The sequence below is a fragment of the Muntiacus reevesi genome, chromosome 9 (assembly GCF_963930625.1).
Source record: "Muntiacus reevesi chromosome 9, mMunRee1.1, whole genome shotgun sequence".
NCBI lineage: Eukaryota > Metazoa > Chordata > Mammalia > Artiodactyla > Cervidae > Muntiacus > Muntiacus reevesi.
Window position 1 is genome coordinate 10,158,159 of NC_089257.1, and position 14,501 is coordinate 10,172,659.

The 14,501-nt window shown below is 38.1% G+C and overlaps 1 protein-coding gene across 1 annotated transcript; it reads left to right on the forward strand.

The window, feature by feature from the left end:
* Nucleotides 1–6,873: 6,873 nt before the first annotated feature.
* On the forward strand, nt 6,874–14,221 carry LOC136175552 (olfactory receptor 5M5-like). The gene is made up of 3 exons (XM_065945824.1): nt 6,874–7,813; nt 13,748–13,929; nt 14,156–14,221. The coding sequence occupies exons 1-3, from the start codon at nt 6,874–6,876 to the stop codon at nt 14,219–14,221; spliced, it is 1,188 nt and encodes a 395-aa protein (XP_065801896.1).
* Nucleotides 14,222–14,501: the final 280 nt, after the last annotated feature.

Consider the following 14,501-nt stretch of genomic DNA (forward strand, 5'->3'; position numbering starts at 1 on the left):
CTGTATATTGTCACCCTGCTTATTTAAATTATAGTCAGAGTACATCATGAGAAACCCTGGCCTGGAAGAAGCACAAGCTGGAATCAAGACTGCTGTGAGAAATATCATTAACCTCAGATATGCAGATGACACCACCCTTATGGCAGAGAATGAAGAGGAACTGAAAAGCCTCTTGATGAAAGTGAAAGAGGAGAGTGAAAAAGTTGGCTTAAAGCTATTTAACATCAATTTATACATGTATAAGATTTATGTTATGTTATGTTATTCTATTTTTTTTTGACTGAACCATTCTTTAAAATCTGTAGTGCTTTGAAATTTTCAAAAGGGTTATACATATGATTTTATATTTTCTCATAACAACTTCTTTTTCCCCTAATGCTGTATTGCATCCCCTTGCTTCCCTCCCCCCATTTTAACCACTAATAGGGTCTATATCTGTGACTCTGGTTCTTTTTGATTATTCACAATATTGTTGTATTTTTATATTACACCTATTTTTATATTGCACCTATCATGCATCATTTCTTTCTTTTTGTCTCTTTCTGCCTTGTTTTATTAGCCCATTGCCCTCCAATACATCCATGTTGCCACAAACAGCAAAACTGCATTCACATAAAATAGGTCCTTTACATGTGAACTTTCAAGTTGTGAATTTCAACGATGTGAATGTGTGTTCACAGGAGCAATCACGTAAGTTAGTTCACATGGCTGGCCTATATTATGCGTGTGCATCCTTTACAACCGACTGTGCCTTTGTGTACTCTGCTGTTCTGTACTGCGGAGAGTATACTGGCACCGTATGTTTATTTCAAGTCAAACACGTCTGGAAGCAACCATAAACACACTGGGACATGAAGTACACTTCAGATACTCTCCACTTACAACGACTTACTTACAGGCGATGGGTAACAAAGTCCCATCTCAGTCAGGCACCCTGCGTGGTCTTGGCTCTGGAAAGGGGAGGAGGGAGCAGTTGATATCTCACTGCTCTGCTGTGCCTGGGTGATTCCAGTTGTCAAAAAAAGGGGGACAGAAAAACATGTCTAAGATACATTTTCAAATCCAGTTTTATCGGTGATAATCCCAGTAATGTAAATCTGATTCCTGTGTTTAGTCTGCAAGTGATCCATGATCCAGAATGATGATGATTCAAGGGCCCCTTTAGCATCCAGCAATACTGAAGCCAGAAATGCATATTCTACTGCAGCATTTATTGAATAACTAGTGTCTGACACCCTGGTGTGGATAAGGATGAGAGACAAAATTCTACTCAGATATGTAAATTAAAGAGAATTTAATGGAAAAAATTTATAAAGAGAATGCAGTCAGAGTTAAAGAAATCAGTCCAAGAAGTTGAAGTGTCTGGAGGCTAAGTCTAGAAAGCAATTTTCTTCCCAGACCTGATGAGGCCAACACAAGTGCTACTGTCAGGAGTCCTGTGAAACCAGATCCAGGAAAAATGCCCAGCCCACCTTCTCAACACACACCTCAGCAGGAAATTTCCTTGGAAGGATGCAGCCACCCTAGCACTTCATTATGAAACTGGGAGAAAAATGGAAAAAAAGTTTGGATACTTTCCTCTTACTCTCCCCTGTGTTATGCTCTTGATTTCTCCCATGGTCAAGCTCAGAACTAGTTACCTTAGGGGCTCTACTGATGGAATCTAAGGAATAAACTACAAGGGAACAACAACAGCAACAACAATGTAGAGAAAAACGACAATAGATCTAGGTGGTCTGGGCTGACAAAGAAAGAATCAGCAGCACATTTATATTATGTCTACCCACAGTGTTCCCATCACTGTGCGTTTATTACTATAACTATCTGAAATATAGAGAACAAGTTTCAGAATCAGGACATAGTAGGCCAAATGCAACAAAAGTTGTCTGATCATCCGATGGTTCACCCATATCATGATCTCTTCCATGTTTCTTCTTGTAAACAGGAGAACCTAACATGTTCCTCAAGTCAAGTCTCAAAATATCAAGTCATTTAGGCATAAGTTAAAATAAATAATGAATCACATTGCTTCACTACTTCAGGAGATTTTATTCCCTGATAATATTGGGGATTGGCAAGAATTTATGTTCTCAATGGATTTAAGATTGTAAAAAGAGTGAAACCCTTGTTTATAGTCTAAGTGATTTTATGTTAGAAATAATTGAACCCTAGAGAGTTGGTTCCTCTGTGACAATAATAGTATAAACTCCTTAGGTTCTTCACTTCCATGCTATCACTGCGAAATCACTCTTGTTTCAAAGGTAAGACTAGTTATTATTAAAATTTTTTGAAATACCAAAATAAATATTTTAATCAATAAAATCATAGCATGAAACCTATTCTCATAAATTAGCAAATGCCTTTTTTAACAGTTCTTAAATGAATTTTAGTAAAAGTTCTGCCTTAGCATAGAAAAGAACAGTACAGATTTAGAATAAATGCAATGGGAGGTAAATTCTTCGTTGAATATTGCATGAAAATCATTATTTTATAATCTAGGGAAAGTTCTCTTAAATGTTATTTTTCTTCTTTTTCTCTGTAATGGGGGCTAAAGAAGATCTAGCTGTGCCTAGATCATCAGCTAAGTAATTACTGCTTTTTGATTACTTTCTGCAATAAAAATGAAAAAATAAGTGAAAGCATTAGCCCTTCAGTCATGTCTAGCCCTTTGCTACCCCATGGGCTGTCTCCCACTGGTTTCCTCTGTCTATGGAATTCTCTAGCAGAGAATATTGGAATGGGTAGCCACTCCTTTCTGTAGAGGGTCTCCCCAACTCAGGATTCGAACCGGTGTCTCCCGCATTGCAGGCAAATTCTTTACCATCTGAGCCCTCGGGGAAGCCCCCTTTCTATTGTCCTGCCCCTCTGATTGCCAACTTTCACCTGAAGGTGATGTGTTTCCCATAAAAAGAGATGTCATAAACACACACCAAATATAAGACACGAACATAAATTTGAGAATGCTGTAATGTAACTCAGATTCAGGCGCCATTTCTAAACACTGGACTGGGTGTTTTGGACACTTACCTCAAGGAGAGGTAAGTGCAAGATCTCATTAGTTGAAAATTACCACCCTCATTAACATACAGATGCAAAAACTTAACAGGCTTAAATTCTGGTATCTTTCTACTCCTAAAAACATTTATAAGTGTACTGTGGAGCAGCATCTTAAGGGAAAAAGCAATAGATCAAATGCCACATGACAGAGTCTCAGAGTGAGGGTGACTGTCAAGAGTACAAAGATTGATATTCCTCAGAGCCATTTCTTCCACTTCTCTCTGAGCATTTCTTGCCAATCATGTGAAGGTACTGTGTTCTGTTGCTTGAAAAGAAAGATCATGCCCATAAAGTACTCAGGTAAGCGATCAGGAATGTTCATTGTTTGCACTGTCTCATTTCTGCACAGTGAAAACTGAATGGAGATGATGATTGAGGACTCAATAAATACAGGTTAAAGACACAATCCATACCCTAAAGCACATTTACTTATTATTTATTTATTTATATATTTATTTATTTATTTTTCAGTGGATTTTGTCATACATTGATATGAATCAGCCATAGAGTTACACGAATTGCCCATCCCGGTGTCCCATCCCACCTCCCTCTCCACCCGATTCCTCTGGATCTTCCCAGCCCAACCGGCCCGAGCACTTGACTCATGCCTCCCACCAGGGCTGGTGGTCTGTTTCACCACAGATAATATACATGCTGTTCTTTCGAAACATCCCACCCTCCCCTTCTCCCACAGAGTTCAAAAGTCTGTTCTGTACTTCTGCGTATCTTCTTCTGCCCTGCATATAGGGCCATCGTTACCATCTTTCTAAATTCCGTATATATGTGTTAGTATACTGTATTGGTCTTTATCTTTCTGGCTTACTTCACTCTGTATAATGGGCTCCAGTTTCATCCATCTCATTACAACTGATTCAAATGAATTCTTTTTAACGGCTGAGTAATATTCCATGGTGTATATGTACCACAGCTTCCTTATCCATTCATCTCCTGATGGGCATCTAGGTTGCTTCCATGTCCTGACTATTATAAACAGTGCTGCGATGAACATTGGGGTGCACGTGTCTCTTTCAGATCTGGATTCCTCAGTGTGTATGCCCAGAAGTGGGATTGCTGGGTCATATGGTAGTTCTATTTCCAGGTTTTTAAGAAATCTCCACACTGTTTTCCATAGTGGCTGTACTAGTTTGCATTCCCACCAACAGTGTAAGAGGGTTCCCTTTTCTCCACACCCTCTCCAGCATTTATTGCTTCTAGACTTTTGGATAGCAGCCATCCTGACTGGCGTGTAATGGTACCTCATTGTGGTTTTCATTTGCATTTCTCTCTGATAATGAGTGATGTGGAGCATCTTTTCATGTGTTTGTTAGCCATCTGTATGTCTTCTTTGGAGAAATGTCTGTTTAGTTCTTTGGCCCATTTTTTGATTGGGTCATTTATTTTTCTGGAATTGAGCTTCAGGAGTTGCTTGTATATTTTTGAGATTAATCCTTTGTCTGTTTCCTCATTTGCTATTATTTTCTCCCAATCTGAGGGCTGTCTTTTCACCTTATACCGTGTTCATGGATTGGAAGAATCAATATTGTCAAAATGGCTATTCTACCCAAAGCAATCTATAGATTCAATGCAATCCCTATCAAGCTACCAAGGATATTTTTCACAGAACTAGAACAAATAATTTCACAATTTGTATGGAAATACAAAAAACCTCGAATAGCCAAAGTAATCTTGAGAAAGAAGAATGGAACTGGAGGAATCAACCTGCCTGACTTCAGACTCTACTACAAAGCCACAGTCATCAAGACAGTATGGTACTGGCACAAAGACAGAAATATAGATCAATGGAACAGAATAGAAAGCCCAGAGATAAATACACAAACCTATGGACACCTTATCTTTGACAAAGGAGGCAAGGATATTCAATGGAAAAAAGACAACCTCTTTAACAAGTGGTGCTGGGAAAACTGGTCAACCACTTGTAAAAGAATGAAACTAGAACACTTTCTAACACCATACACAAAAATAAACTCAAAATGGATTAAAGATCTAAATGTAAGCCCAGAAACTATAAAACTCCTAGAGGAGAACATAGGCAAAACACTCTCTGACATAAATCACAGCAAGATCTTCTATGACCCACCTCCCAGAATATTGGAAATAAAAGCAAAAATAAACAAATGGGACCTAATGAAAATTAAAAGCTTTTGCACAGCACATTTACTCATTACAAGAACTATAGTCTTAGGAACGTATAAATGAAAGACCAAATGATTGTGATTTCATTGCTTTAGATGACTTCACTTTTATTTTACTACCCTAGTTAATAAGTTCACATATCTCAGGAGGATCCTGAGTTAGTGCAAATGGGCAAAAAAGCAGCAGTGGTTCATTTACAAAGTGCTTTAAATGTGGTCTGTGTCCATCCTCGGCACTGCAGCAATTAGTATGTGTCATTATAACAACGACGTACCTGGTTATGAGCTCTTGAAAGAAAGTGTAGGTTTTTCTAGCATGGCCTTCATGGTCTCCTTTATCATACACAAAATTTGAGAAATGCATTTTATGATTTCTTACATGCTTTCTCAATTTTATGGGCAGTATGGTTATTATTATGTTATTTTTTACATGTTTTAAAGAACTTAAATAGAATTCTTATTTTAGAGATTATCCTTATTCTTTGAAAGAGTTAAAATGAGTTACAATAAAATCATTACAGTTTGGGGATGTGTCTGTCAATGATGTTAAAGTAATTGTCTCTTCTCCTAAGAGGAAATTTCTAATATATTACTTTCCCCCAATAATACATTTAATATGTTATTACTTCTCCAGCATTATGTTTAATATATTTAATACATTATTACTTCCACAATAATGTGTTTAATACATTATTACTCCCTAATTTAATATTTAATACCACATCTACACGTGTTTGTATAAAAATATACACATATTATTTATGTACTATATAGTTACCTGATTTTACATCAAAAATCAGGTTTAGTTTGTGCCCTATGAACCAACTTTTGCCGTCAATAATTGACTGTAATATAGTAAGCTAAGGATATCCTGAGATATCTTAAAAGTTAAGTAAGATTTGGTGAGGGCCACAGAGAAAAGCAAGAGTGGATAAAATGAACATACATCACAAGGTGAGGCATGATCTTTAAAATGACCTTGAGGTTAGAGTGGCAGGCAGACAGACACTGATTCTATAAACATCTGTCTATTCCACTCATGTTAAGTCCACTCAGCTATGGAAAAAAATGAGTTTCCATTATTGGTACTTTAGATACCACATTAAAATTACACTGAAAACAAGGGATCATAGTTTTGAAGAGAAGCAATGTTTTAGGAATTATGTGATCAATTCATGCTAACATTTTATAGAAAACATGAAAGTTTTCAACTATGAAAAGAATAGCAAAGAAACATTTGAAAATATGATTGCCTTTATGTAAAGAAACTCTATATTAAGTTAGATTTTGAAAATGCAAAGTTTACCCTTACTAGCGTATTTCAGCTTTTAAAGGACTTTCTGATGTGGCACATATTTAAAATTTTTACTGAATTTGTTGTATTATTACTACTGTTTTATGTGTTGGTTTTTTGGCCATGAGGCATCTGGGATCTTAGCTGTCTAACTGGGGATCAAACACTCACGCACTGCATTAGAATATGAAATTTTAACTACTGGATCACCAGGGAAGTCACCTCCATTATTTCATTATACCACATGTATTTACAAGTTTGAAAGGAATAGGCATCAGATGACACGATGTGAGGAATGGAAAAACGACAATGGCAAAATTCACTTTTATTTCCCTTTCTTTAGACAACATTGGAAGCCATGTAAACACCATGTTCAAGGAAAACTACACAGAGGTGACTGAGTTTATCCTCCGGGAGCTGACAGACCGAACTGAGCTGCAGCCTGTCCTCTTTGTGGTCTTCCTAGTCATCTACCTGACCACAGTCTTCGGCAATGTGAGCATGATTTTGTTAATCAGAGCTGACTCAAAGCTTCAGACTCCAATGTACTTCTTCCTCAGCCACCTCTCCTTTGTAGATCTCTGTTATGCCACCACTGTCACGCCTCAGATGCTGGTCAATCTCTTATCTGAGAGAAAAACTATTTTCTTCCTTGGTTGGTTTATACAGTTCAACTTTTTCATTTCTTTGGAGATCACAGGTAGCTATGTGCTCACAGTGATGGCCCATGACCGCTACATGGCCATCTGCAAACCCTTGCTATATGGCAGCAAAATGTCCCGAGGTGTCTGTGTCTCCCTTGTTGCTGCTCCTTATATTTACGGCTTTGCAAATGGTCTTGCACAGACCATTCTGATGCTCCGCCTCTCCTTCTGTGGACCCAAGGAAATCAACCACTTCTACTGTGCAGACCCACCGCTCATAGTCCTGGCCTGTTCAGGCACTTATGTCAAAGAGACTGCCATGTTCATTGTGGCTGGATCCAACCTCACCTGTTCTCTCACCATCATCCTCATCTCCTACATTTTCATCTTTAGAGCCATTCTGCGTATCCGCTCTGCAGAAGGGAGGCGCAAGGCCTTCTCCACCTGTGGGTCTCACCTCACAGCTGTCACTGTGTTTTACGGGACACTGTTCTGCATGTATCTGAGGCCTCCTTCCAAGACCTCTGTGGAACAGGGCAAAGTTGTAGCTGTTTTTTATATTTTTGTGAGTCCTCTGCTAAACCCTTTCATCTATAGCCTTCGGAACAAAGATGTTAAAAGAGTAATAAAGAAAGTGATTCAAGAAAAACTGTTTATCAAACCAGGTACACACTTGTTCAGTGGTATGTAATATTTTGCATTCTCTGACAAATTAGAGAGAACATTAAATTAGTAAGTTACTTTTTGTCATTGGCTTATTTTTTCTTTTGCAATTCACTTACCAGACTTGAAAGAATGTGTCAGGTCGTTACCTTGTGATATTTCACTGTATTTAAAATGAATATTACATAGAAATTCAATGACAAGACCAGACAGCATTGTTACTGGTCTGTAAAATGAATAAAGCCAGATAATTCTACCCACAATACTCATAACAGTATTTCCAAACGCTGCTAAGGCAATAATAATTGCCTGAGCAATACTTTGTTAGATATAGGAGGCTTAATAATTTCCAAACTACTTTTCAAAACTCGTCAACCATATCAGGAGGAAAAGTTTTTGTGTGTTTCGTTGTTTTTTTTCTTTATGTACATTGTATGTCAGTTAAAAATCTTCGAGTACTTTAATTTACTTGTCTAAGAAATATATTTAGGTATCAGTACTGGCCTATTTCTGGAAAAGGAAATGGCAACCCACTCCAGTATTCTTGCCTGGAGAATCCCATGGCCAGAAGAGCCTACTGAGCCCTGGTCTATGGGGTCACAAAACATCAGACATGACTGAGTGCCTAAGACACACAGACACACACACACACACACACACACACACACACACACACACACACACACACACTGGTCTATTTAGGCTTCCCTGCTGGGTCAGATGTTAAAGAATCTGCCTGCAAAGAGGGAGCTGGGTTCAATCGCTGGGTTAAAAAGTTCCCCTGGAGGAGGGCATGGCAACCCACTCCAGTATTCTTCGCTGCAGAATCCCCATGGACACAGGAGCCTGGTGGGCTACAGCCATGGGGTCACAGAGAGTCAGACACGAGTGAGCGATTAACCACACAGTGGGATTCTCTTCATAAAACTTTTCACAGAAATCTCCATTAACCAGTAAGTCTACTTTGTAATGAAATAACAGAAGGATCTTAGAATATTTTAATTCTGGTTACATTCTGCTTCTAACTGATGTGGCATAATTTGGAAGTATAAACTTAATTATTGATAATAACTTATTTAAAAATGAACTTTAAATACTATTATTAATCTAATTATGTGTATATTGAATGCTTATTTAAATTATCAATATTCCTTTAACTTTAGTGAACTTTGTCAGTGACTCTCTCACTGTTCTCTTTCCTCCCACACTTCAGGTTTAGTTTTCTTCTGTGTAATACCCTTATATTCAGTTATTTCAGTGAGAATTTGTGTAAAATTAATTCTCCTTTTTATTTTTCTGAGAATTTCTTGTTTTAAGTTTAATTCTCAAATAATTTATTGGGATATAAATGTAGATACACAGATACTTAATTTTATGCCTAAAAATATTACATTATCTGTCTTCCATTAGTTTTAGTAATACAGATGACTGCACTATCAGATAATTTGTATTTCTCTGTACATAAAATACTGTATTTTTATAATTTGCTAATTTTCAGTTTCAGCATTTGTCTTTGTTGGGATTTACATTTCCACTGCCTCCTTGGCTGATCTTCCCAAGTCATATCCTCTTAGTAAATGCTCTCAAAATATCATATAACTTTAGATGATTTAAGTTTACACAATTGTAATTTTAACAGTATTTTTGTGATTGGTTTAGTTTATGTTATCCCCAGGATCATCACCTTCAAGCTGACTAGGTCCATGTTTAGCTTTGCTCACTAATTTAAAGTCAGTATATATCCCAAAACCTAGAATACAGGTGGCTCAGTAAATAACACTTGGTTTAATAAACTGTCACTACGCCTTTGCATTATAATTGAGTAATTCAAGCTCTCGTCTGTTCAACTTTCCAACGTGACTCTCACTGAAAGTGAGTTAGCTGCACAGCCGCGTCCTGCTCTCTGTGACCCTATGGGCTGTGTCCTACGGGCTCCTCTGTCCGTGGACTGCTCCTGGCACGTGTGCTGGAGTGGGTTGCCATTTCCTTCTCCAGGGGATCTTCCCGACCGAAGGACTGAACCCAGGTCTGCTGCACTGCAGGCAGATTCTTTACCGACCTAGCCACTAAGTCCTCTAACTCTTTATTCAAAACCAGACTGTACAACTGTAATGCCTCATCCCTCCCACCATAAAGAAGACACATGCTTTAAGGACACGAAAGATCTTTTGACTTTCTCCTAGACACTCTTCATTAAGCATATGGTGACAAATAGGATGCTCTCCCTAGGTATTTGTTAGTTATGTGGATGAAAGAATTAATGGATGGATGGATAAATGAATGCTTCAATATCCAGGGACTGTTTAATATTATGTAAACTTGTCACATTTCTTTCCTAAACTGCTTGATATAAAAAAAATAAATAAATCTATTAGCCTGTTTGAATCCCAGCCTCACAATGCATTACTTAACTCTCCCAGAGAAAGTTAATTATACTTTACTAACCTTAGTTTCCAAACTAAAAAATGAAGACAATAGTACTAATGGCCCATGGATTTGTAAGGATTAATTAAGCTAATGCTTGTAAAGTGATAGCCCCAATGCTGGCATATACTAAGTATTTAGTGCCTATGATCTAAGTAATTAATAATTAATTACTAAGTAATCTAAGTAATTACTCCATTTCTGTTTTCTTCCCTATAGTTTTTAAAGAAGAGAGTCACTTATCTCATATTATCTCCCTATAGATGTTAGTTTCAAGGGATAACGATATGTCTTCAATGAATGCAAAATTACCTGAGAGGGAAAAGCCAGGATTTGTTGTACAGTCACTGAATTAAGTACACACTGCACTCTCCTTATTCAGCACATATTTGCTCCTCAACTGTTATCTCCAGGGACCTTCCGAGCTGTGGGTGTCAATTCCATGTCAAAAATGCTTGCAGTCTACTGTTGGCAACAGAAGTATTAGTAGGTAATGAAAGCAGTATATTAGCCAAGGATAGGGAAGAGTGGTGAAAGCATGCAGTATGTAGGTAACAGATTCAAGGGATTAGGGCTGATAGATAGAGTGCCTGGAGAACTATGGACAAGGACTCATAACATTGTACTGGAGGCAGTGGTCAAAACCATTTCCAAGAAGAAATGCATAAAGGCAAAATGGTTGTTTGAGAAGGCCTTACAAATAGCTGATGAAAGAAGAGAAGTGAAGGGCAAAGGAGAAAAAGAAAGATGTATCTCTCTGAATACAGAGTTCTGAAGAATAGCAAGGAGAGATAAGAATGCATTCTCAAGTGATCAGTGCAAAGAAATAGAGGAAAACAATAGAATAGGAAAGACTAGCGATCTCTTCAAGAAAATTAGAGATACCAAGGGAACATTTCATGCAAAGATGAGCACAATAAAGGACAGAAGTGTTATGGACCTAACAGAAGCAGAAGATATTAAGAATAGGTGGCAAGAATACACAGAAGAACTATACCAAAAAGATCTTCTTTACACAGATAATCACGATGGTATGATCACTCAGCTAAACCCAGACACCCTGGAATGCGAAGTCAAGCAGGCCTCAGAAAGTATCACTATCACTACTATGAATGAACTAGTAGAGGTGATGGAATCCCAGGTGAGCTATTTAAAATCCTAAAAGATGATACTGTTCAATTGTTGCAGTCAGTATGCCAGCAAATTTGGAAAATTCAACAGTGCCCAGGACTGGAAAAGGTCAGTTTTCATTCCATTTAAAAGAAAGGCAGTGATAAGAATGCCCAAACTACTGCACAATTGCGCTCATCTCACATGTTAGCAAAGTAAGGTTCAAAATTCTCCAAGCTAGGCTTCAATAGTACGTGAACCACGAACTTCCAGATGTTCAAGCTGGATTTAGAAAAGGCAGAGGAACCAGAGATCAAATTACCAACATCCATCGAATATAGAAAAAGCAAAGCAATTCCAGAAAAACATATATTTCTGCTTCATTGATGATGCTAAAGTCTTTGACTGTGTGCATCACAACAAATTGTGGAAAATTCTTATACGGGAATACCAGGTCACATTACTTGCCTCCTGGAAAACCTGTATACAGGTCAAGAAGCAGCAGTTAGAACCAGACGTGGAGCAACAGACTGGTTCCAAATTGGGAAAGGAATATGTCAATGCTGTATATTGCCATCCTGCTTATTTAACTAATATGCAGAGTACATTATGCAAAATGCCAGATTGGGTGAAACACAAGCTGGAGTCAAGAATGCAGGAAGAAATATCAATAATCTCAGATATGCAGATAATACCACCCTTATGACAGAAAGTGAAGAGGAACTAAAGAGACTCTTGATGAAAGTGAAAGAGGAGAGTGAAAAACCTGGCTTAAAACTCAACATTCAAAAAGCTAAGATCATGGCATCCAGTCTCATTCAGTTCAGTTGCTCAGTCATGTCTGATTCTTCACTGCAAAGTGTGACTTCAGCCATTAAATTTTAAAATGCTTGTCCCTTGGAATAAAAGCTGTGACAAATTTAGGCAGCATATGAAAAAGCAGAGACATTACTTTGATGACAAAGGTCTGTCTAGTCAAAGCTATGGTTTTTCCAGTAGTCATGTATGGATTTGAGAGTTGGAACATAAGGGAAGGTGAGCACTGAAGAGTTTATGCTTTTGAACTGTGGTGTTGGAGAAGACTCTTGAGAATCCCTTGGGCTGCAAGATCAACCAGTCCATCCTAAAGGAAATCAGTCCTAAATATTCAATGGAAGGACTGATGCTGAAGCTGAAGCTCCAATACTTTGGCACCTGATGTGAAGAACTGACTCATTGGAAAAGACCCTGATGCTGGCAAAGACTGAAGGCAGGAGGAGAAGGGGACCACAGAGGATGAGATGGTTGGATGGCATCACTGACTCAATGGTCGTAAATTTGAACAATCTCTGGGATTTGGTGATGAAGAGGGAAGCCTGGCGTGCTCCAGTCCACGAGGTCACAAAGAGTTGAACATGGCTGAGTGACTGAACTGAACTGGACTGAACTGGTGGAGGTTAAATTCAGTTCTTTGGAAGCAAAAAACATCATTTGAGAAGAACTCAATTTAAACCTTTTCCCAGAGTCAGGATCAACTTGAACTGGATGAGAACAAAGAGTATGGTATTTCATGCTCACATTATTTTTTCTTGTCTTTTAAAAATTAGTATGTAAATATGTGGTTGGAAATCACAGTACAATAATGAACTAGAATTTACTTTACCCCTGGAGAACTAATACATGAGTAGAAAGTGTATCTCCTTTATTGATGTAATGTGCGAAAGAATAAATTAGAATATATAGGGTGTTTGGGAAGTGTGAAACAGAAGGGGATTAATTTAATCTCAGGTATAATGGGAGAAGAGTGAGAAATGTGTCACAAGGGACCAGCCTTGAAGTTGGCCTTATAAGATAAGTAGAGTTGCAGAAGAAAAAATAGTGCAGGGAGATAGGGATTAAGCAGCTCTCTTGTGACTATGAACATAGCTAAGGATAGAAGCATAGTTATCTATAGATACAGTCATAGATACAAGAATAGGCAAGAGATGGAAATAAAATAATAGTTCAGTATTAAAGAAACTGAAAAAATGGCTTAATAGAAGTAAAACAGCAGTGTTTGACAGTATTCATTTTGAATAATATCTAGAGGCTTAGAAAAATCATTTTAATTGTAATAAAATGTGCACCTTTATATCTCCTTTAATTGAATTTGTTTCAAATGCAGAAAATGCCCCTCACCAATGACACTGCACTAAGAGAATTCATTCTCCTGGGCCTCATGGATCGCCCAGAGCTCTAGTCTCTCCTCTTTGTGCTGTTTCTGGTCATTTACCTCGCCACCGCCCTAGGCAACCTGGGCACGTTGGTGTTAATCAGACTGACCTCTCGCCTTCACACACCCATGTACTTCTCCCTCACACTACTCATTAGGCTTGCTTGCTCTCAAACTCATGCGAAAGGGCTTGCTTTGCTCGTATCAGCAGGCTTCAACCTCTGCCACTCCCTCATCATCATCCTGGTGTCTTACGCCTTCATTCTTGCCACCATCCTCAGGATCAAATCAGCAGAAGGAAGGTGCAAGGCATTCTCCACCTGTGGTTCCCACGTGACAGTTGTAACCCTTTTTTATGGGACAGTCTTCTGCACATATTTAAGATCACCAACAGTAAGAATGCTGAGGAATCCAAGATAATAGCTGTTTTCTACACCTTTGCAAACCCAGTACTTAATCCATTGATCTGCAGCCTGAAGAACATAGACGTAAAATAAGTGCTGAAAAGAGTCTTCAGAAGAAATATGGTCACTCAGAGGGCAATGCCTCCAGTTTCCAATAAACGATAACTCTTAACCTTTGACTCAAATGCCTTAGCATTATCACGATGGGTTTTCAGGTTCTTTATGGCTATGCCTTTATGGCAGAATATCTCACCAAAAAGTACTCAGCTCTGGAACAATGAACTACACTTATTCATCGAGGCTCTTGCCCTTTAATATGTTGTCCATGAACCAGAAGAAACAGCATAAGTTTGGAGGGCTCAGCTCCAATAGGGCCAGGTTCATGTGTAGCTTTGCTCACTGTTTGAAGTTAACATTTTTCACAAAATCTGTGAATAAGATGATTTTCAATAAATATTTCTTGAACTATTATTATAGCCCTTTCTTATTATGGGTAATTAAGTACAACCTCTACACACTACCACTTTCCAGAATGGTCTCCAAGAATTCTAAACAATCTAA

Excerpts from the sequence above, each read along its gene's own strand:
- LOC136175552 (XM_065945824.1), top strand. The coding sequence starts at position 6,874 with ATGTTCAAGGAAAACTACACAGAGGTGACTGAGTTTATCCTCCGGGAG. Across the intron at positions 7,814-13,747 it reads AAAACTGTTTATCAAACCAG|GCTTCAACCTCTGCCACTCC; the intron begins GTACACACTTGT and ends TCGTATCAGCAG. Across the intron at positions 13,930-14,155 it reads CATATTTAAGATCACCAACA|GTTCTTTATGGCTATGCCTT; the intron begins GTAAGAATGCTG and ends ATGGGTTTTCAG.